This window comes from Leptodactylus fuscus, chromosome 2 (genome assembly GCF_031893055.1).
Source record: "Leptodactylus fuscus isolate aLepFus1 chromosome 2, aLepFus1.hap2, whole genome shotgun sequence".
Lineage (NCBI taxonomy): Eukaryota > Metazoa > Chordata > Amphibia > Anura > Leptodactylidae > Leptodactylus > Leptodactylus fuscus.
In genome coordinates this window covers 229796887-229824846 of record NC_134266.1, presented here as the reverse complement: position 1 = coordinate 229824846, position 27960 = coordinate 229796887, and the positions used below count along the sequence as shown (strand labels likewise).

Sequence of the window (27960 nt, the reverse complement as noted above, 5' to 3'; positions counted from 1 at the left end):
TAGAACAAATCTATAGGGAAATGAAACTGTGTGTAGAAGAAATGGAGCCTCGCCTTAAAGATGAAAGTATGGAAGGAAAAAGTAAGTATTCAGTAATCTGGTATGGGCTGTCTGCTTTACACGCTATTGTCTGAGGAGACAGTAAGATGATACCAGGTTGTCCTGCTACTAGGACCCCTAGTGATAAGATGTAAGATGTGGGGGAACCCAGGAAAAGAAGTGGGCAGCATTCTTCCCCATGGAAATGCGTGAGTGTTGTAGACAGCTGAGTGTACTTGCTTGGCTGTTTCCACCGGGTGAGGATCCTCAGTTCTCTGTTACTTTTGACTTTTTTTTTATTGAAGGAATACATTATCACAAGAAGAAATTCACCAGGAAAAGCACTGCTCACTACAGACAGTACATTTATACTACTGACAGCACTACTTGCTACAGACAGTACATTTATACTACTGACAGCACTGCTCACTACGGACAGTACATTTACACCACTGCTCACTACAGACAGTACATTTATACTACTGACAGCACTACTTACTACAGACAGTACATTTATACTACTGACAGCACTACTCACTACGGACAGTACATTTACACCACTGACAGCACTGCTCACTACTGACAGTACATATACACCACTGACAGCACTGCTCACTACTGACAGTACATATACACCACTGACAGCACTGCTCACTACTGACAGTACATATACACCACTGACAGCACTACTTACTACAACAGCACTACTTACTACAGACAGTACATTTATACTACTGACAGCACTACTCACTACGGACAGTACATTTATACCACTGACAGCACTACTCACTACGGACAGTACATTTATACCACTGACAGCACTGCTCACTAGAGACAGTACATTTACACTACTGACAGCGCTACTCACTACAGACAGTACATTTACACCACTGACAGCACTACTCACTAGAGACAGTACATTTATACCACTGACAGCACTGCTCAATACAGACAGTACATTTACACCACTGACAGCACTGCTCACTACAGACAGTACATTTACACCACTGACCGCACTACTCACTACTGACAGTACATTTACACTACTGACAGCGCTACTCACTACAGACAGTACATTTACACCACTGACCGCACTACTCACTACTGACAGTACATTTACACTACTGACAGCACTGCTCACTACAGACAGTACATTTATACCACTGACAGCACTGCTCACTAGAGACAGTACATTTACACTACTGACAGCGCTACTCACTACAGACAGTACATTTACACCACTGACAGCACTACTCACTAGAGACAGTACATTTATACCACTGACAGCACTGCTCAATACAGACAGTACATTTACACCACTGACAGCACTGCTCACTACAGACAGTACATTTATACCACTGACAGCACTACTCACTAGAGACAGTACATTTACACCACTGACAGCACTGCTCACTAGAGACAGTACATTTACACTACTGACAGCACTGCTCACTACAGACAGTACATTTACACCACTACTCACTACAGACAGTACATTTACACCACTGACAGTACTGCTCACTACAGACAGTACATTTACACCACTACTCACTACAGACAGTACATTTACACCACTGACAGCACTACTCACTACAGACAGTACATTTATACCACTGACAGCACTGCTCACTACGGACAGTACATTTACACTACTGACAGTACTACTCACTACAGACAGTACATTTACACTACTGACAGCACTGCTCACTAGAGACAGTACATTTATACCACTGACAGCACTGCTCACTACGGACAGTACATTTACATTACTGACAGCACTACTCACTACAGACAGTACATTTATACCACTGACAGCACTGCTCACTACTGACAGTACATTTACACCACTGACAGCACTACTCACTAGAGACAGTACATTTACACCACTGACAGAACTACTCACTACAGACAGTACATTTATACCACTGACAGCACTGCTCACTACTGACAGTACATTTACACCACTGACAGCACTACTCACTACAGACAGTACATTTACACCACTGACAGAACTACTCACTACAGACAGTACATTTACACCACTACTCACTACAGACAGTACATTTACACCACTGACAGCACTGCTCACTACAGACAGTACATTTATACTACAGACAGCCCTGCTCACTACAGACAGTACATTTACACCACTGACAGCACTGCTCACTAGAGACAGTACATTTATACTACAGACAGCACTGCTCACTACAGACAGTACATTTACACCACTGACAGCACTGCTCACTACTGACAGGACCCTGAGCCACTTAGATTTTTTTTTTCCAGTGTCCAGAATATGCCCCTAATAATATAATAATAATACATTTTATTTATATAGCGCCAACATATTCCGCAGCGCTGTACAATTTGGCCCTATTATATCTGTCCACCCCGGGTTGCTTATAATGTACTCCTCTGACTTACCTACTTTTCCATTGAAGGTGTAGTATATTCTCACTTTACTGCACATGCTAGCCTAGCGGGTGCAGTGAGGCCGAAGTATTATAGGATGGGAGCACCATAGAGTGGACTCATAAGACTCATCTCTTGGTAAATATTGGAAAGCTTTAGTAAACAACCCTTGGACGGACAGGCATACTATAGGAAACTTTGACACACTAAAACGGTCCAATGTTGGTGTTTAAATGCCCCGAATTCACCTAAGAGCTACCCTTTAAATATAATAATGCTGTCTTATATTTTCTCAAACAGACAAGGAAATGCTACCGTCAAAGCAAATAGACTTATCTCTCAGAAGACTGAAGGTTATTCCATCAGAGGTTTTGGTTGACCCCAATATTCAGATCCTAAATCTTGATAGAAACAAACTAAAAACTGTCTTTGGGATAAACCATCTTCAGGAGCTCAAGATCTTAATTCTCTCTAAGAACGAGCTAATTGATTTTCCTACAGAAATCCAGAGTTTGACCCATTTAGAAAAGTTGGAACTAAACCAAAATAAAATCCAGACCATTCCCGCTGGTATATTTCTCCTCCTAAAGCATCTCAAACACCTAAAATTAAACAACAACCGTCTCTCAAGACTACCAATGGACTTGGGTGGTTGTTCCAAGCTGCAGTACCTGAACATATCCCACAATCTATTTACTGACTTTCCCGAATGTGTTTTAGAAATAAAAAGCTTAAAAGAACTTTATCTGGAGAACAATAAGCTCCAAAAACTGCCTGCCCGACTCTTCCTTGGTCTGTCCCTGAAAAAGTTCAAGGTGTCCTGCAACCATCTGAGGGAGCCTCCTGATGAAGTCTGTGTAGGTGGCCTCAAACAGATCCGCAGTTACTTCCTGCAACTGCAAGAAACCCAAGCCAAAGAAGAAAAGAGGGTGAAAGCTATTTTTATTGGTGCAAGTCTGGCTGGGAAGACCACAATAAGCAGGAGCCTCACCCAAGGTCATGCGGTTCCCGTATCTCTGCAGGAACGGACTGTAGGAATAGAGATCAGGGAATTTCAAATCCAGGACCTGACATTTTTATTCTGGGACTTTGCCGGACATCTAGAGTATTATGTCACACATCACGTTTTTATTACGCCATATGCTCTCGTCATCCTTGTTGTTAATCTACACAGGTAAGCAGTGAACCACCAGGTCGCTGCCTCTAAGTGTAACAGGGGTGTAACTACCGGGGTAGCAGCGGTAGCAACTGCCACAGGTACCGGGGCATTAGGGGGTTGGCAGGCCCTTAATGATTTTTCTTTTTTTTTTTTTGTTAATAGATTGTTACCTGCTGGAGTAACCCCAGCAGGTAATGGTCCTAATTTACTTACCGATCCTCACTCCTGCTCAAGGCAGCCGGTTGTTCCACTTCTGTGAATGTAATCAGGAGAGGGGATTGGTAAGTAAGGCCGTGGGCCTGCAAACTCCAAACAAAAAAACACTATCATTATACTCAGGGTATCATTTCAGACCACCCAGTATAATGATTGGAGGGCCAGGAGAGGTGAGGGAACATAGAAAAAACATAAAAAAAACCCTGTTACTTACCTCTCCTGGGCTCCAGAAGGCTTCAAGCCTATTTAGTGATGTCCCAGACGTCACGTGGGTCTGGCCAACGTCATTATGCGTTGTGACACAGACCTGGCTCACGTGACGTCTGGTCCATCATTGAAGACGGCTGAAAGTAGCAGGGAGTTCGCCAGAGCCAGGGAGAGGTAAGTAACATTGTTTTTTATGTTTATATCCTCTCCTGGGTTTCCGATCATTATGCTCTGGGGTCTGAAAAGACCCCAGAGTATAATAATTGTTCATGGGCGGTACACAATGGGGCATAATACTGTGCGCAGGGGCCACTATGGGGCATAATACTGTATGAAGGGACCACTATGGGGCATAATACTGTATTCAGGAATGCAGTTTGTGCATGGGGGGTGGAGCCCATGTCAAATGTTCGCCTTGGCGCCCAGCCATTCCTAGTTACTCCACTGAGGAGTATTCTCAGTTTTGTGACAGTTGGCCCAGGTGGGTCAAGAGAGGCCGAAGTGTGGTCCTGAAAAAAATGTGATCAAAGGGCAAGCTAAGGCTAGGTGGAGTTTGTGTATAACTGGTACAAAGTCAGGTATACGGCAGAGGTCAGGACATGGGTAGACACTATATTGAAGCAGATAACACCTTCACTTGAAATATTAACTTAGGAACCTTATTGCTCAGAGGGAAGGTGCTTTAATACCTGGGAACTTTTAGGCACTGGCCAGAGATTGTAATCCAGGTGCAAGCTTGTGGTATAATGGTCAGCAAGGGAGCGTACACAAACCCTATGTATGTGCACAGGAGAAGGGGACAGAACATTGTGGCCCAATATACAGAGCTGTAGCAATGGTGGCCGTGAATAGGACGAGATAAGGGGAGGTGATACAGATAATACAAAGTGTATCTTTGCATGCACTAGTGACATATGGAAACAGGGTGATAATAGATATATCATTGTAATATGCAGACAACTTGTACATCAGGGTATGTACACATGGGATGGATCATCTCTAGATTTTCTGCCGCAGAATTGTGGGCAGTCTCTAACTCTATAACTCTGCAGCATGTAAATGTATGATTTGAATTTTCAGTGCGGATTTCACTTTTTCCATTGCAAACAATAAAATCCATCGCAACCCCGCAACAAAATCTGCTTGTTAAACATGAAAGTTTTTTTAATCTGCATTGAAAATATCCTCTCCATGTGGACGTACCCTTTATCTTATTTTAGTGAAAGGGAAATAATGTGCACCCTGATATACTTTTAATGCCCAACTGCAGAAATAACAACAAAAATTTACTTCCATTTTTGTATTCTTGCAGGTACCAAATCGACAATGAGCAGATTTTTATGGATCTTGTTGGATTCTGGATTAAAAATTTGGTAATGAGGGTTCCCAACTCAGTAGTCCTTACTGTGGGCACTCACACGGATCTATGCCAACCAGGGGAAGTAGAAGAGAAGTGTCAAGATATTAAGGAAAGGATCTACAGGATGCTAAGTGAACATAAGGCCAATCTTACCCACTTTATAAACAATCTGGAGGAGCGTCAAGACTCTGAGTTTTACCTGGAACAAGCAGATAAACTGAGAGAGTTATCGAATTGCAGCGTACATGTATGTGAACCCCTCTTGTCATGTTTCATGTGTTCTTCATATCTTCACATGTGTTGTAGAACCACAATGACTCCATTGTAACTTATAATGGAGTCCATTAGTTGATGCCATGTCCTGCTTCTAACACAAAAAAATTATTGTTTATTGTAAAATTATGTTATTTTTCCCATTAAATTCAACAGAATCTAACCCCCCCCCCCAGAAAGACTGTAAATGAATATTCGATACTTCACATGTTAATGTATAATAGACAGTAAAGTCATTTATATTTTATGTAGTGTTTGTGCATTTTGTATTTTGTAGGTTGTGAATGTGTTCCCTATCGACGGCACGCACTACAATGACATTGAAAAGCTTCAGAATCATATCTTATATACTGTATGCAAGGAAGAATTATTTCCAAATATTATTAAAATGCTGCCCCCTATCTACAAAGAAGTGGAGAATGCCATATTGGAAGTGACACAAAATGAAGAGACCCCACAACATGGTAAGTAAAATCTTAACGGGGTTCTCCCATCTCACTTTTTTAGCAGTTTTCCTGTTGTCTCTTTTTCTCAATTCCTGTTTTCCCCCCTCTTGCTGAACAGGACACTATGAAGTCACACAATACTTATGCAGATCAGATAATATGCAGATGCTTGTAGAGAAAGGTCTCAGTGTTATCTGTGTGTTTTCATAGAGAGATAACAGACAGGACTTTATCAGCAAACTGCAATTAACTGAACTGATTGTCCTGTCAGCAGAGCAGTGAGTGACGTCACTTGTCCTATCTCACAGGTCAGGGGTTGTGGTAACGCTGTGTAAACAAGGGGAGGAATAAGTTCACATAACAGGCAACCAAAGCAGCATTTCTAAAGCAATATATTTAGGAAAAATCTTCAATTTACATAAACTACCAGTATAGATAGGATCCTAGAGAAGGGACAACCTATTGTTACTGGAACAAGTACTCTTTATCCGATGGATATAAAAAGATGTCAATTCACATGTTAGTATTAGAACATAGGAACCTAATCTAGTCTGTCACCAGAAGCCCCACACATAGGGTAGGGTTAGTTGAAAAAATGGTGTTTTTGCTCTTTTTAAATGGTGCCTCCATTGCCAAAATATTGTCTTTTTTTGTTGATATGCAAATTGGATTTTTTTTAGGGGAGATCTAGGTGAGGGGCAGAAACTTAATAAACACCCTGTGTACTTAAGGCTAGGTTCACACTTGCGACATGCTCTCCATTGTTCGTATCAGTTGTGGGACCTGAATGACAGAGACTGCTCGCTAAAACAGAGGATACTCACAGACACCCACAACCCCATAGACTATATTGATTTATAACAATTTTCGTCAGAATCTGGGACGGAGTCTCTTATGGAGATCCCGACGCAGATGTGAATAAAGCCTTAGCATTAGACAGAAATGTGATAGCTAAGAGATAATGAGACCTTGATGGCACTTGGCAGCACTGTAAGTGACCGTCTGCTTCACCCCAAGTGTGAGAAGGAGCGCTATCGCAAGTCCTTCCTTCCAACCTCGATCAGGCTGTATAATCTACATCAGACCAAGCGAAGATCATTCCGCACAGAAAACTAATGATTATGACTATGAAGTCTTCCTTTCTTCTGTTCCTTAGCTGCTATGGACTCCTAGTATATCTTCTCAGCTTATGTGTCTACTTCCGTAATATATTACTGTGTATTATCCTGTATCTGTATTACTATGCTGCTGTAACATACTGAAATTTCCCCACTGTGGGACTATTAAAGGATTATCTTATCTTATCTGATTTTCTGTACCTAAGGCATGTTTATGTGAAATGCAAAGACATAACTAACCATATCCCCTAATGCTTGACTCACAGGAATAATGGATTTGGATCATCTGTTAAGTGAGGTCATGCTGAAGACCAAGAGGGACCTAAACAAAAATCTTCTAAAAGATATTTTACGCTATCTCCATAGAATTGGCCTCATTGTGTGGTATGAAGACATCAAACCTTTGCTAAACACTGTATTCCTGAAACCTTCATTCCTCATCACGGTCTTCAAGGTTTGGTACCACCATATAGTTTGCTTCAGGCATATTAGGCCCGGCTCACATCAGCGTTCGGGTATCCATTTGGGGATTCTGCTTGGGGAACCCTCGAAGGAAACCTATATGCATTAAAAAGCGGTTACCTTTAGGATCCCATACACTATGATGGGATCCGTGTGGTTTCTGCTTGGTGTCTGCACAAAACATCCGGAGAGAAAATTCCTGCAAGCAGCACTTTTATCTTCATGTTTCCTTCCCCGAGCAGTCTTCCCGAATGGAAACCTGACTTCAGATGTGAAAGAGGCAATAGCTTAATTTGATGCTTTTATGTTTTTACCTTTATGTGCCTTCCATCAGTTTTTTCTGTTCTGTTAAAGATGCTTGTCAGACATGATCTCTACAACCAACTCAGGTCAATATCCACTGAAATCCTTATTTCGGAAAGAGCCTTTAAGCGTGATGTACTAAAGTGGCAAGAAATGCTACAATCTAAAGCTATGATTCGTCTCCAAGCCATTCGGGTTTTAGTTAAGCACCAGCTAGAGACCCTTGGTCTGCAGAATACCGAGGATCTCTTCCATGATCTGATTGGACATGATACACACAGTGGAAAGCTACTCAGTCTTCTCATGCATTTCCAGATCTGTATGTCTGTCAGGAACGTAAAGCAACTGAATCCAAGAGCCCCTGAGTTTTTTCCTGGAAGTCCATGGTCTGTAAAAGATACTCGGAAAGAATTGTGCTACCTTTTTCCGACTTATCTCAACAATTTCATGGAAGTTACAGAGCGGTGGGGAGGAGACCACCATGAGGACCTCCACATTAGAGTTTACTTTTCTCCTCAAGTTCCAGAAGGGTTTTTTCAAAGGTTGTTTATTTACTTCTCTGAATTTTTCCATTTTTTAATCTAATTATTATTCACTTACATTTTATGTTCTTTATATTTCAGGCTGATGGTGAAATCTTGCTCCTTTTATTCCACGCATTGGGTAGAAAAAGACAATTTCCTGTTGGCCAACAATGGAAAACCGCTGTTGGTGAAACAATTCAATCAGAGAGCGGATAGTTATCTTGAGATTCGGAGCCGAAAACCAAAAGAACCCGGTGGTGAGTCTGATTCTTTGGTAAACCATAAAAATCAAACACTTTAAGTGAGTCTTCAACCTAGTCTAGCAGACCACCGTTCCACCTTCTCCCACATTTCTATGAGGAACTGAATTGACAGCTAAACCTCATGTCACAGATTGTCGCTCAAAGCTGTTTTCACTTTTTGGTTGTCTAGCCGAATATATTTTTAAATTCTAAAAACAACCCAAGATGTTCCTTCTTAAAGGATATTCCCATCTGGGTCACTTATGGCATATACCCAGTGTAATACAGCAAACATCGACCCTCTGGGAAGACAAAATAAGTTGGGTTAATGTTAATGTAGGACATTGTCTAAGTGGTTCCTCTTAACCCCTGTATGGGGATTTGAACTTCGCTGAAGGGAACCACAGAGTGTCTACCTCTAGGAGTAATCTTGGACTATTGGAACCAGGTGGGTTGAGATGCCAATGCAGGGCACCAAGGGAGCAGATAGAAATGTAGTCAAAGGAATCTCCAAGGTAAGGGCAGGTAGAGTTTATGCAATATGGAATAACAAGCAATAGGTCAGGGCATCTGGCACAGGTATATTTAGGTCATCTGCAAGAGGTCAAGAATAATCAGGGTAACAAGAGGTCAGAATGTACAGCGAGCGGAACACATTCACAAGGACTAGACAAGCTTGGGACCTTTATGTTCAGGCATCTTCCAGTGGGGGGAAAGTGTCTTAAATAGCCCAAAGGTGCAAGGGATAGGTCAGGTACAAATTATAAGGTAAAACAACTTCTTAAAGGACCAGCACACACTTATTACGGGCCGGGACTTGAGCATATTGCCCACAGCCAAGACTAGCAGAGATAGGACACTTGAGCCATGGCTACCAACGCTGCACACAGGATATGCCATTTATGTTCAATGGATGTGTATCCCACTCCCACCTCTGAGAATCGCATCTTTTTCAATCACTGGTCTCTGACCCTTTTATTGTAGCATTAATGGCCCCCGATTCAATTTTATGGGACTTCCAAGAATATTTTAAGCAAATTCATGACCTTCATTAATTAGACTGGAGACTAGATTATCTCCGGCTCTAAAGTTCTGGCATCCCATTGATTCAGTAAGTATTGTGTAATACTACATTTGCCCTATGGGAGCACTGCATTGTATTGGAATTGAACACTTGGCACTGGAGTTATCCACAGAATACTACTGATCACTAGGTCAACTTAGGCTGAGGCTCCATATTGCCGAAACACAGCTTTTTTTGTCGCAGATTTTGCTGCGTTTTTTTGGGCCAAAGCTGAGAATGGCTACAATGGGAATGGGAAATGTATAGGAAGTTCTTATACTTCTCCCTTCTGCTCAATCCGATCCTGTCTTTGGCTTAAAAGCTGACAAAAAAAAGTTGTGTTCCGCAATGTGGGGCCTCAACCTTAATGTTGTGGAGCCTTTCAAAGGAAAAGAGACTGTTGAAAGTGCTCATCTGGGTGGTTTCTAGTCACCTTTTGGTGTTTATAGTCACTCTTGACTAATGATTGGGAATACCATATATATTTATTTGTAATGTGAAAAATCCATTGTAAATATTCAGATTTCCAGTCTCTCTGGGACTTCAAGCTAGTCATTCTGGGTATTGTGGAGAAACTTTGCAAGGAGTGGCCTGGACTTTTTTACTACATTCGAACACCGTGCAGGACCATCGGATGCCCAGATGAGTTTGAGTGGCCGGACATGGAAAGGACAGGATCTATCTACGATATGTATGTACTCATTCCATTAAAATTCATCTATTTTATACTGTCAGGGTCTGGGGTTGCTAGGTGGGGTGGCATAGACACACAAGTCCAGTTTCTTTTAGTCCAAAACAAAGGTAGAGTTTATTTTCACTCAAAAATATAGTGCAGCAACAAAAGGAAACAATACAAAAATAAATACCTGCCTGGCTAGGCTCTAAATAAACATAGAATAGGTTACCTCACCTAGAGTAACAGAAATCAAAAAGCCAGTAGAATCATTCAGGACACAGCTCCAAAAATATGACCTCTCTGTTTGGCTCTCCAGCCAAGCTCTGCCCCAGTCTGCTGCTGGAGCTGACTTCTTAAGCCTCCTTTATGAGCAGACTCTCCTGGTAGCTGAGTCGCTGCCGGAACATCCCCAAAGTGTGGACTGGAGGGGGGGGGTGGAATGACAGGTCCCACTACCAATCCTACCTCCCATTCCTAAAAATCCAGCCCAGTAACCAGAACTCTGAAATAACCCTCAGCAGACAATAGTGATCTGCTGAGAAATGTTCTTTCTGGAGTTTTTTCATCTCACCCACCTTAGTAGTCTGGGTGAGATGTACACCCCCTCCATTACCTGACCAGCCATCGGCTTACAATACTAACCTTCAGAATTTGGAACAATACAGCTAACTTTGCTTCCTCTGACCCAGGTCTTTCTCAAAGGGAAACTTTACTTGGCAAAAACTGTACTTTTTATAAGGTTTCCTCCAAGAAAAAACTGATCGCAAAGTGTCTTTATATAGGTCATCTGGTTTGGAATACACATTTCATATACTTTCAGGGAATTCTGCATTAATATAGGGGATTCAGGAATTCCCACATTCTCATCCTCACACCAAGGGGCTGCAAAGAGACTCTCACTCTGGAGCTAGCAGCTTGTCTGCCAACTACATAGGCAGTCCTCTGATTTTAATGAGAACTGTGTAATGATTCATCTCTCCTATAGTAGCGCTGTGCTGAAAATAGTATATTGTGGACAAACTCTTTAATTTCCCCAAAGTAAAAAAAAACATACTCACCTGTCCTTGGTGCTTCGGTGACTCCCACCATGATCTGGTCTTGCTGCTCCCAATGCTGCTTCTGGTGGAAGTTTTCTCCTCATGTGGCCACTGAGGCCAATCAGTGTCCTAAGGAAAGGAATATGGGACGTCACTCCTATACTTTGTCATTTCCCTAGGCTGCTTATTGGCATCGACTGTCATGAGTGGTGAGGACTTCCACCAGAAGAAGCATCTAAGATGGAAGACACTTCCCCGACCTTCCTCCTTAGGAAAAACTGTATACCCTGGACAACCCCTTTATGAACTTGCTCCTCCACAAAATACATTTCATTGATGGGGTCCTACCAGAGTCTGCTACTCCCAGAAATTGCCTGAAACTGCTGAACAATGCGGGGTCCAGGTGTCAGATCCTCTCTAATCTGATGCTGATGGCCTATCCTGAGGATCAAAAATGGCCCCAGCCTGGAAAACCGCTTTAAATGTCCAAACAACTCTACAGCACCTGCTCTGGTTTAACACCACACTGGTCCTTTAGTGCTTTAGTCATGTGACCACTGCAGTCAATCTCTGGCCTCTGAGGCCACGTCCCATGAATGCCATGTGATTATTGAGGCCAGTAATTGGCTGCTGTGGTCACATGACTGATAAATGGGATGTCATCACTGTAGGACCAGCAGGGATCAGAGTGGTGGGAAAAGGAGTAGCAACACTGGAGCAGCGGAACATTTAACGGTATACAGTGTTTATTTTTTATGTTCTTTCCTTACTGACAAATTCTTTTAACACTTTATTTTTCATGTTCGTCTTTAAGGATAAAAGAAGACTTTAAAACCTGCGAGACATGTTGTAATACAGTCAATATGGAATTTGTCTTACCAAAAGGTAATCTTGTAAAAACAGCTGACTAATAAGAAATCTTCAGACGTCCTATGAAAAGACAGAGCTCTCACAAAATCTTACAGGGTGATATATAGGTTTTAATAGCTTTATATTTGATGTCTATTCTCTAACAAATGGTCGGAGATGTTCATTCGATAGTATCTACCTTTTATGACTTTGATTTCCCTATATTACTAACTTTTCCTTAATATGTCTTCCTATACACAGCGAAAGGCCACACTGAAGAAACTTTTCTGCCACCGACGATTCATGTCACCAACTATGGTGTAGCATCCATTGTATCACACCAGTAAGATGGAGAAGATTGTTTCGTGCCATGTGATGTCTGCAAGAAAGTCTTGACTCTTTACCAAGAAATCTGTTTAAACATTTTTAAGGGTTATTTGCATAAATGCTATATTTGTATATGTGGAAATCCCTAAAACAAGGAATACAGCTCATATACATGTTTCTGTTATCTTTTTTTTTCAAGAGCACTAAGGACTAGTTCACATGCAATTACGCATGTGCATATCCGTCGCGGCTGCCACGATGAGATGCCGATGCAGTGCGTGGCATCCTGTCGCAGCTCTCTGCTCCGGAGTAGGCTTAAAAGAATCAGCCTACTCCGGAGGGCGATGTCGCAAGGCGGACGCTGGAGCTGAAAGAGCCACAGAGTCCGTCTGAAGAAAGGGTATATTGATTCTTTTTTCCATGAACAGAAAAAAATAGCCTGGCGGTCTACATAGACCTCCACTGTGAGGGGCCGGATTATGACGTGGATTCAGCGCCATAATCCGCCCCCTCTTTGCCCGTGCGAACTAGCCCTAACATAGCCACCCCTCAGCCATAGTCACATGGACCTTCCTCTTGTCTTAAAGCAGAATATTTATTCGGAAGCCACTATGTGGCCACAGCTGCCATCACCACTCAGTCAAATATCTACAGCTTGCTCAGTCCCTTTGATTCCATATTGTACCACCACTCATATTGCCACAGGTTGGTACCAGCACTACTCAGCGAGATATAGAAGGGAGTTTTTACTGTAAGAGCAGTAGAGCTTTCTGCCAGATGAACTTATATGTTAGGAATCTCTGTTTTGCTTTAAGGTTATCCTGCTGACCTGAGAAGCTTCTGCAGTGTCTAAGTTCTCTGGGCTTCAGTTAGCATCTGAGGAGGCATATATAAACTCCCTTCCTCCTGAGCCAGGTGCCTGCAATTGGTTGTACCTAGTTTAGTTATTTTTGTTGCACAGCTTTATATTGTCCTCTGACCTGATACTAGAAAACTGATTGTCTACTGATTCTGGCTTTGACACGATCTCTAGGAACTGACCCTTGGCTCGATACTGCAAAGCCAGTTTGTCTCCTGATTTTGGCTCTGCCGTTTCTTCCTGTACTGACTATTGACCTGGATATTCGCTCTCCTGATTTATCCAACTAATTACGATCTGCCTAAACTTATTGTGGGTTCTGGTTTGATTGTGGAACATTTATTTCTTGTATGGTTTCTGTGGTGATAACTTAGCACCCAAATTCAAGTCCATCTGGCTTTGTGGCTGGTGAAGGCGTTTGGGTGTCTGGGATTTATCTCTCAGCGCTCTATAGGATTTAAAAAGCTAATTCTACTGCTCTCTGTTATTATTAGATTTTTAATATTGAGGAATGATTCTGACTGACAGATTGGAGTCAAGGAGTTTTTCCCCTAAAATGAAGAAAATTGTCTTCTACCTCATTTGAGGGGGGGGGCATATACTTGGGGGCAAAAAAGGATGCAATATACTGTGTGGGGGCAAAGAAAAGGGTCTTTGTACTATGAACAATAATATGATGCACCCACCTGCATATACAGGAAGCACAGGTAGAGGAAATCCTCAGATAGCAAAGAACACTATAACACCAGATTATAATCTTATTAATGTAAATGTATAGAATTAAGAGAGATCTCGATCACATTTTGGGTAACATCTGCAATATATTATTTTCAGGCCCATACCAAGCTCACTATAAAGGTCTTGACACTGCTGGTGTATACTACATAGAGGAAAATTGTTCATATGTTCCTCCATTTCTATATAGGTTACATACTGCCAGCGGTATACACTCTGACTAATGTGCTGCCAACAACCTTATATTTAGAGAAGACCTTGCATGTCCTCTATGTTGTGACATATTATATACTACCACAAAGTTGACACTGCACTGAATTCAGAATACTGTCAGTTTTCCAGGTTTGTGCCCTGGGGCCAGAGATATTGGTGCACTGTGAGAGGGGTCAGCCCCACAGCTCAGGATCATCGCTGGGCAGTAAGGAGCAGCCCCTTATAGAGTACAAGTCTATAAACAAGTAAGGGGTTTATGAAAGGGGTTTACAAGATATGAGGCCAGCCCCTCTGACACCGCAGTAGCTAAAATCAACATTACGGATATATCTCTGGCCCCGGGGGCACATACAAGTGCACTGTCATCTCTGCAGCAGTATATAATATGCCACACTGCAGAGGACATATAAGGTCCTCTATAAAGGGAATCTATTAGGACGATTTGAAACACTGAACCACAAAGAGGTCCTTATGGACTGTGGGTTTGGTGTCCCAAATCGTCATGTTATAAATTGCAGTAATCCGATTAAGCCCTGCCACAACAGGACACAGTAGATTTTTGATGTTGAGGATTTATTCTGATTGACAAATTGGAGTCAATAAGGAGTTTTCCCCTAAAATGAAGAAAATTGTCTTCAGCTGGATTAAAGGGGCTCTATCACTAGGAAAAGTCATTTTTAACTAATCACACCTTTGCATAGCCTTTAGAAAGTCTATTCCACACCTACCTTTAGTATGTAGATTTCCTCAGTGGTTTCTGAATAAGTCTGTTTTTATTCATATGCTAATTAGACTGGTGCACGATAGGTCGTGCACACCTCTCCTATTGTTTTCTATGGGAGACTGCTGATGATGATGACTCAGCTTCCTGTTTGCTTTTCACACATAGAAGATAATAGGAGAGAGGAGGCTGCTGGGAACTTCCTGAGCTGGCTGGAAGCTCATTAGCATATGAATAAAAACGGACTTATTCAGACACCACTGAGGCAATTTACATACTATAGGTAGGTGTGGAATAGACTTTGCCTGCAACACTACCAGCTACTACTAGAGTCCCCTGGAGAGGCGAAATAAAAAGCAAATAAAGTTTTTAAATATTAGAAGAATATATATAAATATACAAAGAAAAAAATATAATGGCGGAAAAATAAAGACATTTATTAATGATTATATATATATATATATATATATATACGGTGTATATATATATATATATATATATATATATATATATATATATATACAAAAAATCAATATACTGTATAGATATACAGTATATATATATATATATATATATACTGTATATCTATAAATTCTATATCTGTACTTGCCATTGGAATACTCGCAAACTGTCTGTTATGACTTGTTATGATTTGAATTCTCGGCTCACTTGTTACTGAGCTGCCAGTCAGTGCTGTAGCAGGATCGGAGCGTCTCGTGTTCTACGAGGAGCGATTTGGATTGATTTGGATTGCGAAGCCGCACAGGCACTTTATTGTTCTTTGTATTGTATTGTGTGTTGTTCTGTGTGTGTCTGTGAGTGGTTGCAGGTACCATGTTCACCACGGATTGGTAAATCCTAATCCACACACTTTATACACTACACACAGGGTAATACATCCATAGCACACAGTGTATATAAGCAGAGGTGACCTGTAACCAGTTTGACCTCTTTAGACCCGTCCAGCACACTATAGATAACTAGCACATATACAGCACCATGCACAGGGTTATTCAATAGAGGGCGCTGATGGACAGATCTGGGTATATACTCTTCCATAAGGGGTCATTTTGTAGCTGAACAACAGTGAAACTGTCTGTATTCCACAAGGGGGCAGCACTGCTCAGCGGGGACAACCACAATGCCAGGCTTATTACACTATATTAGTAAAGGCTCAGTGATGTTTCCAGCACATTTGTTACAATTAGGCTAAAATAGCTGACATATTTTACACATCCATGTTCACATTCTGTTTTTCTGTTCCAATTTTCCACGTGTCTGGGATATTAATTGGTTACAGTGACAAGGTCATGTGACTGGTATGTGATGGGCATGTACTGGGCACTACCTGGCACATCTATGGTACTGGAAAATTATAATGTGAAATGGATCTAAAGAGGTTTTCCCACAATTACACCTTATTTCCTATCTACAGGGGGTTACAAGAATCTGACCACTGGGGGGGGGGAGAGGGCTCACCACTGGGGGTTCATTGTTTGTTTTTGTTTTTTTTGCGTAGTGTGCATTCATCTGAGTGTGTTTGCGTGTGAGTGTGGTTCTTGCCTGTGCGCACGTGTGTGTATGTATGTGTGTGTGTGGTGTGCATGTGGTATTTGTGGGGTGGTGTTTGTGTTGTGTGTGTCTAGTGAGGTCTAGTGTTTGTGTGGTGTGTTGTGGTATTTGTGTGGTGTACTTGTGGGTTGGTGTATGTGTGATGTCAGTGTGATGTTTATATGGTGTTTGTGAACTGTTTGTGAGTTGTGTGTGGTGTTGCGGCGCCGTCGCTATAATCCATCCCTGTCAGTCACGCCTGTTGTTTTTCCCTCAGCACTTTTGCTTTCACTTTTCCCCATTATATGTATAGGGCCTAACTTTGGGGGCCCCAATCTCATGACGGGGGGACGCTAATGAAATGTAATGTGCGCAGTATTCTGCTCCTGTGCATGGAGAGGGGGCGTGCCAAATTTCACACAGATCCGTCGAGAACTGTGGATTTGTATAGAGTGGACTACTACAGATTTTGAGTTTTATAAATATATATAGAGATAGATAGATAGATAGATAGATAGATAGATAGATAGATAGATAGATAGATAGATAGATAGATAGATGGGATTATATACCGCTGGAATAGGATTAGCATAGGTATAATAAGGACAAATAGTATGAAAATAAAAATGCAAAAATATGTGTAAAATTAGTATAATATAGAATTCTATAGACTGCAGAATACATCAGATATGATATAGTTATTGTGTAGATATAATATATATGTGTGACCGGGCCCCATCCAGTGTCATCACTACAGTGAACCAGGGAGTAGCCGATCGCCAGGATTGGGGTCAGGAAGGAATTTTCTCCCCCTCATATGGGGGTTCTTTTCGCCTTCCTCTGGTTCACACTATTTTATGCAGTAAATCCTATAAATTATACTGGATGGTTTGTAATTATTTTAGATTTATTCTAGTAATAAAGCTTACATTCATTTATTCATTGTGTCTGTGGCCTCTTTGTTGTGTGGTGTCGCCTTTTATAAAATCCCCTGAACATTCTGGTGGTTGGGAGCCAGATAAAGGGGGTCATATATCATGTGGGGGGCAAGAAAAAAGCGTCAGGTATCACGTTGTGGGCCAAAAAAAAGGAGGTTATGTATTGTGTGTGGGCCAAATAAAGGGGGTATTATACAATGTGAGGACCAAATAAAGGGGGTATTATACAATGTGAGGACCAAATAAGGGCATTTGTTGATCTGCCAATGGGCGGGGTGTCCTAATTAGGGGGGCCCCATCACAAAACTAAAGATAGCCAGAAGCTTTTTTTTTTTTTTTTTTTTTTTTTTGGGGGGGGGGAATGATTTTCTATAATTTGACTCAGGCAGCAAAGAGGCTAGGGTCACCCCTCTCTTTGGATCACACCACTTGGGGCAGGGTTAAAATATGACTGTTATACCGGAGGCGGTTTACGACCCAGCTGGATCCCAACTCCTTTAGGGGGCAACTGGAGGAGGACTGTATACTGTGCGGGCAACTCAAGGAGGACTGTATAATGTTAGGGAAATTGGAGGTGGACTGTATACTGTGGGGGCAACTGAAAAAAGACTGTATACTGGGGGCAACTGGAAAAGGACTATACACTGGGGGGGGGGGACAACTGGAGGAGAACTGTATACTTTGGGGGCAACTGGAAGAGCATTGTATACTGTGGGGAAAACTGGAGGGGTGGACACTGCTGGATATATAATATTATGTGGGGGGGGCACTGCTGGGTATATAATACTGTGTGGGGGCCACTGCTGGACATAAAATACTATGGGGGGCACCTGTCAGACATATAGTAATGGGGGGGGCACTGCTGGACATATAATATAAGGGCTCGTACACACGGGGCCATTGGGGTGGAATTTGGATGCAGAGTCTACGGTGACTGCTGGGCATATAATACTGTGTTGGGGGGCTAATAATACTGTGTGTGTGTGGGAGGGACACTGCTGAGCATGTAAGACTGTGTGGGGGCCACCACTGGGGGGAGGGGCCCAAACAATAGTTTGCACCAGGTCCCACAAGACACTTGTTATGCCACTGCCCCTCCCCCTAGATACCAGCAGTGCAACAATGACCCCTCCAGGACACAGTCCCATGTATAACATCACACTCTTTTCAGCCTCTTCCATCATGCAGCCCCATACAAATCAATCCTATGTCTCCTCTTCCATCCTCCATTACCACAGCACAGCCCCCACTGCTTTCTGTTCTCCAACCACACTTGCTCGGCTCCTGTAGCCTCTATACAGCACAGAGCAGTGATGGAAGAGACCCCGCCCACCCCAGAGCGGCTCACTCTAGTCACGTGCTTCACTGTACACTGCGAGCAGCAGCCCTAGCGCCGGTATCCAGGAAGTGACGTCATCAGCATTCCTGGAGCAACAAAATGGTGTATCTGACTGCTAAGATCAGCTCCATTACCCCCCATTGGAGGGGGCTCCGATCGGGGTCTCTAATATGCAGCCTGGGGTCTGGCCAGTGACCCCAGGCTGCTACAGCCCTCCAATACCTGGGTGATCCTGTCCGGGGTAAGAGGAAGTCAGCCGCAGGACACTGACTGCTGTGTCCTGCAGCGTCTAATATAGAATTATGGGAAGAATATGCAAATCCGCCTTCCATGATGTAATTAGGAAGACAGTTGCTGCCTCATTGTTGCAAACCAATAGAGGGCGCTCACTGGAATGTGCAAGCCTGTCTTAAGACAGGATTCCAGTGAAATAACCCAATAATGGCTGCTCCCTTTAGCCTCATGCCCGACCTTCCAAGAGGCCTTTGTTTAGCAATGACGCTGGGATTAATACCAGGTATAGTCTCTCAATCGAGGACAGCTGTTTTGATCTGGTTGGATCTCATCAGCCCGATGTAGAGAGGACTATAACCTGGTAGAGGTGAGAGGCTTAGACAGGGTTCGGGGGATATTGTCACTCCTTAGGGAGAGACCACCATATAGGTGTGTGGAGACTTGTTAAGCCTTTAGCACTCCACTTTGCAAGGAACTATGGGAAGAATATGCAAATCCGCCTTCCATGATGTAATTAGGAAGACAGTTGCTGCCTCATTGTTGCAAACCAATAGAGGGCGCTCACTGGAATGTGCAAGCCTGTCTTAAGACAGGATTCCAGTGAAATAACCCAATAATGGCTGCTCTTAGTGATGCTTTTATCAAACCACCACTAATTCAAGTGTCCTAAAGGCAAACATGAAAAAGTGAAAAATAAATAAACTGTATGATAAAAATGAATAAAGTTATAAAGCCCCAAAAATTCCTTTTTCTCTATAGAAAATGAATTATATAAAAAAAACCTAAAAATTAATAAAAACAATGCATATTTGGTATCGTCGCTTCCGTAACAATCTGTACAATAAAACTGAAGCAATATTTAATATACACGGTGAACATCGAAAAAAAAGGAAAAAAAAACGGCAGAAGTGATTTTCGCCATCTCACCTTACAAAATATACTATAAAAAGTGATCAAAAAGCCATATGCACACCACAACAGTATCAATAAAAAGCGCACATTGTACCGCAAAAAATAAGCCCCCAACCAACACTCAACCAAAAAATAAAAACTTTACGCCTCTCAGAAGGTGGCGATGCAAAAATCATTGACATGTCCCCAAATGTGTTTTTATTCTACAGAATTAGTATTGCATAAAAAAATTATATAAATGAGGTATCGCCGTAACCGTACCGACCCGCAGAATAAAGGGAACATGTTACTTTTACTGTATGCTGCAACACTCAAGGGTTAAAAATGCTCGCTACGCCACTTGATAAATACCATCTGTGGGGTAGTGTCCAAAATGGGGTGACATGTCTGCGGATTCCACTTTATTGGCAGTTCATGGGCTTTGCAAAAGTGGCATGACGTCCAAAAACCAAAATAGCGCTCCTTCCCTTCTGAGCCCTGCTGTGTGCCCAAGCAGCAGTTTATACCCACGTATATGATTTTATGTCCCTCGGGATGGCCCCTTAATAGTATTAGGAGTGCAGGTCTCTGACAACACAAAGTGGGTGCAACATATTGGGCACCGAAATGGCATATTTCTTAAAAAATTTCAATTTTTATTTTGTACATTAATTTTTGGGAAGCATTTTTAGGCTTAAAACGATAATATGTTGTACATAGGGTATGGTATTACCATCAATTTGTATTTGGACTACTTGGGTAACCCTCAACAAGAAACTAATTAAAACGTAGCTTTTATTTGATTATTCAAAAATACAAAACAGGACATGTCCCTATGGTGAGTAAAAAGGGTGATTGTTTTCTTCGGACAAAGATTCTCAACATTTGAATACCTAATCTTTTTCCTCTGGTATTCTATGCAGATGTATGTTAAATAATCCCCCTTGTTTGTGATTCAAACCTATTCACTCCCCTATTCAGGCATGTATATGTACAGGTTGAGAGACAAACACAGAGGGGATGTGTTCAGCCTTAGGGTGGTCTTACACGACCATAGTTTAAGTCCGCAAATGGTCTGCAATTGAAGGTTTTCAATTACGGACCATTTGCGGACACATTATAGTCAATGCGGCCTTGTACACCACCGGATATTTTATCTGTGGTGTGCCAGGCCGCAACCGAGGTCCGCACTTTTTGGAACATGTCCGCAATGGCCGCAATTCGCGGCATTGCACGGACTCGCCCATAGAACTCTATGGGTGAGTGTGGCAGCTCACGGACATCTGCGGAGTGTAAGTTGATGATCAGCAACTAGTGTTGCTGATCAGCAACTTGCGGACCGCAAATGCATTACAGTCGTGTAAGACCAGCCTTAGATTTCAAGGAATTGAGCGCATCAGGAAATCTACAAGACAGGGTGATTGGGATAATGTCATCCTGCGTAGGGAAGCTGAGTGGATTTTCCTCATTCAGACCTCTAGGTTTTAGACTTTTGAACCGGAAAATCCACGGCTATGATAGATCTGACTCTGGAATTTGATTTGAACAAGATCTGATGAAGGGGTGGGCATTGTAGCCCAAAGGCCCCTAAACGCGTTATCTACTCTCAAAATTGTCCTTCAATAAACCGTTGTCGTAATTCAAGTATCGGTTTCAATCATTCCACCCACAAGGGATTGTGCGCCCACCCCGGTTTTTTTAGTGAATCTAGTTCACTTTTTGTTGGTCCACTTATAGCTCGTCCCCAGGAAGCAGCTGTTGTTCCAGGTGAAGGCGAATCCCATATACGACCTCAGAGCCGTAACAATATTTATATTTATTTTCTATCAAAACACCATAAAGGTTCCATCAAGAGTATCTGGTTCTTTAGAGGAGAACAACCAGCCGTTACTCTCCAACTACTAGTGCTTTTTTCCACAGGAAGCGCGATTACCCTCTCTTTTTTATCCTCCCACTTTACGTAGAGACATCGACGCAGGAGTTCCCCGTGATGATCTTCCGGCATTTCTATCCTCCACTTCCATGGCAGTGGATTATCTGGCAGAAGCGGCATTATACCAAGTAAAAATTGCGTCAAAGGCTATGGCGTTACCAACAGCCGCAAGACGCCTGCTATGGCTTAAGCCTTGGAGGGCAGACAATAAGTCTAAATATAACTTGTGTGCACTTCCGTTTGAGTCAGGCAAGCTCTTTGGGAAAGAGCTGGATACTATTATGGAGGGGTTAGCGAATAACAAGGGGAAGAGTCTTCCCCAGAGCTCTAAAGGGAGGCCTGGTCCATCATACAGAGGGAGAGGGTTCTCCAGAACATATGGATCAAGAGGTTCCTTTCAAAGGCGCCCTGGAGCCCAGGGCAGAGGAGCGGGTCGACGCACTGCACGGGAACCTGAGAAAAAGAAAACCACCTTCTGACGCTTACTCCCCTCTCCCCCTCCCCCTGTATCCGCTCCACTTTTGCCAGTGGGAGGTCGGCTTTCCCACTCCACTGCGGCGTGGAGCCGTCACATTCAGGACCCATGGGTCCTTCAGCTCGTGTATTCGGGCTACAAACTAAAATTCACATCTTACCCACCCGACAAGTTTGTAAAAACCCGCGTCTTATTTGGTCAAAAGCAGGTCCTGCTGGAGAACGCCGTTCGGGAATACCTGGACAAAGGCGCTCTAGAGCCAGTGCCTCTGGCAGAGCAATCGACCGGAGTATACTCTCCAAAACATCGGGAGGCTGGAGAATGGTGGTCGATTTAAGATCTCTCAACCTATATGTCCTCAAGACCCGTTTCCAGATGAAAACTATCAGGTCATTGATACCGTTCCTGCACCGAGGAGACAGGTTTGTCACCCTAGATTTAAGGGACGCATATTTACACGTCCCGATATTTCCGCCACACAGAAGGTTCTTGAGGATTGGGGTTGTGCTGAACGGTACTCTGTGTCACCTACAGTTCACAGCTCTTCCGTTCGGAATATCTTCGGCCCCCCACACCTTCACAAAGGTCGTGGCCCCGGTCGTGGCAGCTCTTCGGCTCCAAGGTATATTCATCGTACCGTACCTAGACGATTGGCTGTTAAAGGCCCACTCAACAGAAGTTCTCGCGGCCCACCTAAGGACCACCATCACCTTCCTAGAAGAGTTAGGCTGGCTTATCAATTGGCAAAAGTCAGCGGTCGTCCCCACCACCAGAATCCAGTTCTTAGGATTCATTGTGGACTCTCAGAGGATGGAGATATCTCTTCACAATCAGAAGGAGAAGATTTGTCGGGCAGTGCAACATCTGGCGGTTACGCGAGAGGTTCAGGTAAGAATCGCAATGAAGGTCCTAGGTTTAATGTCAGCAACTGCGGATGCAGTTCCATGGGCACTATGGCATATTTGACCACTACAGAGCGAGATCCTCAAGGTATGGAGCCGCAGCCCCTCAGGGCTGAAGAAGCCTATCCAGTTGTCCATAAGTACCCGTCGATCACTGCGATGTTGGTCCCTATTGAAAAACGGGATGTCCACGGTCCAGCCCGACTGGACCCTGTTGACGACGGATGCCTCCCTCCATGGCTGGGGAGCGCATCTGGGGGAGACCCTGGCAAAAGGGACATGGAGCCGAAGGGAGACTGCTCAGTCATCGAATTGGCGCGAGCTATGCGCAGTTTATCAAGCCCTACTATACTTCGCCCACTATCTGCGCGGAAAGGCGGTCAGAATCAGGACGGACAACGTCACGACGGTCCTCTATTTGAACAAGCAGGGAGGGACGAGATCCTCCTTCCTCCTCAAGTTAATGGATCGAATTTTTGCCTGGGCGGAGGAAAATCTAAGCTACCTCAGTGCGGTGCACATAAGGGGGCATCTGAACGTGCTGGCAGACCAGCTCAGCAGGGGAGAAGCAGTGTCGGGCGAGTGGTCCCTCAACCAGGAGGTCTTTCTTCAATTGACTCGGATGTGGAGTCTTCCCCAGGTGGATCTGATGGCCACCCAGGACAATGCCAAGGTGGAGAAATCTGTTCCCTCTACCAGGAGGACAACCCCTTGGCAGTAGATGCCCTATCAATACCTTGGAGGTTCAGGCTGGCATACATCTTCCCTCCACTTCCCATGGTTTCGAAGGTATTGGCCAAGATCAGACAGGACCAGGTATCGGTGATTGCCATCATACCGTTCTGGCCGAGAAGGGCATGGTTTACCCACCTCATACAGATGATTTGAGGGAACTACTGGAGGCTTCCACTTCTTCACAACCTGGTAACCCAAAACAAGCGGCTCTGCCAGAACCTGAAGAGGTTCAACCTGACAGCCTGGAGGTTGAACGCGCCCTAGACGGACATGGGGGATTGTCACAGGCCGACAGACAACATTGGCCTGCTCAAGGGCAGATTCTACAAATAGAAGCTACATAAGGATTGGCAGGATTTACCAGCAATGGTGCACGGAGAATCAACGTGCGATGCCAGTAATTGAATCAGTATTAGAATTCATGCAAAGCGGGCTGGAGAAAGGCCTCACCCCAGTAACATTAAAAGTGTATGTAGCTGCCCTCTCAACCGTATTAGGGATGAGATTGTCTCAAGATCCGTTGGTGAGTCAATTTTTAAGGGGGACCGCTAGGCTCTGTCCTACCGTCCAAGTCCCACTCCCCCAATGGGATTTAGCTACGGTACTACAGGGGCTCTGCGAGGCTCCCTTTGAGCCTCTACACGAGGTAGGACTGAAATTCCTTTCCTATAAGGTGGCATTTCTCCTAGCCGTCACATCGGCTAAGCGTACTGGGGAATTACAGGCGTTAGCGGCTTCGGAGCCGTATCTTTTATTTTTTTCCAGACAGGGTACAATTGAGATATCTTCCGGGATTTATTCCTAAAGTCCCGTCGACACAGAACACTAACCATACAATTACCCTGCCCATGTTTTTTCCGTCCCCCACCTCTCAGGCGGAAGAGAGGTGGCATTCCCTGGATCTGAAGAGGTGCTTACAAATTTATCTGGAACGCACTAGAACCTTCAGGAAAGCGGAAAATCTTCTGGTAAATTTTCCGGAAAATACAAAGGATGTAGAGCTTCTAAACCAACGTTGGCGAGATGGATCAAGGAGGCCATCTCTCTCAAGCATTTAATACTCAAGGTCTACTTCTACCTGAGTTTGTAAGGGCACATTCTACCCGTGCAGTTGCTGCGACATGTGCGGAGAGACATTCTATCTCCTTGGATCAGATTTGCGCGGCAGCAACCTGGGGTTCTCACCTAACCTTTGTGAGGCATTACAGGTTGGATAAGTTTAGCGCGGAGGCAGTGGCCTTCGGTCGCTCAGTACTGACATCAGTGTGTCAGGAGGTCCCACCCTAAGGGGGATTTCTTGCTACCTCCCCATCAGTAGTGCTGCTGTGTTGGACGTATGGGGAATGGAGGATTATGTAGATAATCTGTTTTCCCATAGTCCAAACAGCAGCACAAAACTCCCTCCCAGTATTTTTTGTTCTGTTAAATTTTTCTGAAGGGCGTTTCGGAAATTCTTGCTTTATAACTAACACGAGGGGGGGGGGGGGAGGTCTGCTGACTTCTTATAGAGGATGTTCTTTGATTAAGTACGTTCTCTACATTCACTTCTATGGGAGTTAGTCAAGTGAACATGCTTAGCTTTCTGCGAGACTTACATAGAAGTGAATGGAGAGAGCCAGTGATTCTGCCTCGCCAGTCGGTAGGACTCCAGCAATTAGGTTAACACTGCAGCCTCTTCACTACTTACCAGGCACACCACAGTACATTTGTATAGTTGCAATGCTTGGCATCACAGATCAGCCTATTCACTTGAATGTGACTAATCTGTGATCAGGTCATATGACCAAAGAACATGGTGTATGAAGCGGAAGCACCGCTGCAACATTAAACAGCTGATCCACAGAGGGGCTGGGTGTCAGACACCCATGAATCTTCAATTGATGACCTATCCAAGGGATAAGTCACCAGTTAAGAAGTCTCAAAAAAAAACAACCAACAGCCCCCTTTAACAATACTGTAGCTCAAGTGTCTCAATTATTTTTAATGGCTTTTTCTGTTAAAGGGGTTGTCCTAGAACCCTATCCACAGGATCAGTCATCAATATCTGATAGGTGGGAACTGACAGCCAGACCCCCGTACAGATTGACTGATTCGGCTTCCCTAAGCTTTATATAGGGTATACAGCTGGAGGCAGCTTTGCTGTAATTCAAATGAATGGAAGGTATGCTGCTGTTCACTGGAACCTGCCATTCATGTGAATAGGAGCAGAGCTGCTTCTGGCAGTAAAACCTGTGTACAGTGTCTGGCTGATAGGTGGGGTCCAACATCTGGAAATGGCACCGATCAGATACTTCCTTTAGTTTATCACACTGTAAGTTAACTATGCTTCTCTGTATATTCTATATGAAAATAGTGTAGGACTTCTGGCTGGAGGAGAGAGAATTATTTTATTCAATTCACTTTTTCCCCCCCAGAACCAGCAAATCAACAAAAGTGGTGAAACAGGACAATTTAATCATAATCCTCAATTCTGGACACATCTGAGTCCATAGCTCTGTCTACCAATCAGAATAGTCTCCTCCTACTTATATTTGGTACCTCCCAAAGAAGAACGAAATCTTAAAAAATGAAAGTAGAAACCTCAGGGTGATGTACTAAGCTGAATGCTCCAGAATCCCTGACATACCCGCCTTGTTGTTTCAAACACTTTGCTTCTTGCACAAAAATAATGTAAGTGCCCTATCCCTGAAATGATGGACACCAATGATACTTAAGGGGACCCTACTGACCCTTACCATGCAGTCCACTGATGGTAAGGGTCCACTGTATGGCCCAGTGGACCCTTCACTGCATCCCCTCCTCCACAATGTATGAGGAGCAGTGCTGGAGCTAATATATTGTGTGGGTACAGTGACGGGGGGACATTAAAGTGTAGGGCATACTCGTATTAAAGAGGTTGTCCAGGCTTCTTTTTTAATGGCCTATCCTCAGGATAATCGATAAAATACCTGATCGGTGGGGGACCAACATGCAGCCCCCAGACTGGATCAGCTTTCAATGCTTGTCCTGTTCACAAAAAAGGGCCAGAAGCAGAAAGCTCCATCCACTGTATAGCAGCACCTTCACTGCATACCAGAACTTTGAAGTCAGTGGGAGCTGAGCGGGAATGAAGGTCTGGCAACCCCTATACTACAGATAGAGCTTTCTGCTTCCAGCACTGCATTGTGTACTAGGTAGGTGCCGGAAGCGGCTCCATATAGCGCTGATGTTTAGGTGGCGCTGCCTTAGATCTGGCAGTGTTAGACTAGGTTTCCAGTAGTGCTTTCTCTTAGTTGTTTGGGGGATCGAGACAAAGGAGAAGCAAACCACTAAAACAGAAGATACCCAGAGCCCTGGCAGACCCCACTGACAAATGAGTCCATCAGGTGTCCCTTGTTTTGATAAGGCTTTGATGCAGATGTGAACCCAGCCATGTTTAACAGGCTCCAACCGCCATCCAATCACAGGTAATATACCCGACACCCTTAGCATTTTCAGGTGTTGCATTATTTAAATAGTAGCTAACAATGCTGGTGGTGCCTCATAATAAGTCACAGGAGACAGCGCCGCCTACTGGTCCAAGCAGCACCTGATTTTACCCACTCCAACAACAACACTCTTTAGAGAGAATCTGCATAAATCTCCCTTTATAAAGAGATTTTTGTCAACGTCAAGCAAAAAATAAAAAGTTAGATAAAGGGAAAACTAAACACAGCAGACAAAAAGGTTAAAGCAGCTGATG

At 43.5% G+C, this 27960-nt stretch overlaps 2 protein-coding genes across 2 annotated transcripts in view; both read left to right on the top strand.

Annotated features, from left to right (window-relative positions):
* Window positions 1-27960, top strand: part of SPRYD3 (SPRY domain containing 3) — a 422505-nt gene that overhangs the window by 178203 nt on the left and 216342 nt on the right. The window lies entirely within an intron of this gene.
* Window positions 42-12758, top strand: LOC142195773 (malignant fibrous histiocytoma-amplified sequence 1 homolog). The gene is made up of 10 exons (XM_075265798.1): window positions 42-81; window positions 2752-3625; window positions 5346-5640; window positions 5944-6130; window positions 7497-7684; window positions 8047-8537; window positions 8619-8776; window positions 10347-10515; window positions 12352-12422; window positions 12648-12758. Exons 1-10 carry the CDS (start codon window positions 42-44, stop codon window positions 12731-12733), a joined length of 2559 nt encoding a protein of 852 aa, XP_075121899.1. The 3' UTR covers window positions 12734-12758.

What these genes read in the sequence shown, in the direction of transcription:
- LOC142195773 (XM_075265798.1), top strand. Translation starts at nt 42, where the DNA reads ATGGAGCCTCGCCTTAAAGATGAAAGTATGGAAGGAAAAA. An exon ending in TGAAAGTATGGAAGGAAAAA is followed by an intron (nt 82 to 2,751) that starts GTAAGTATTCAG and finishes TTTCTCAAACAG; the next exon opens with ACAAGGAAATGCTACCGTCA. An exon ending in ACAGGATCTATCTACGATAT is followed by an intron (nt 10,516 to 12,351) that starts GTATGTACTCAT and finishes TTCGTCTTTAAG; the next exon opens with GATAAAAGAAGACTTTAAAA.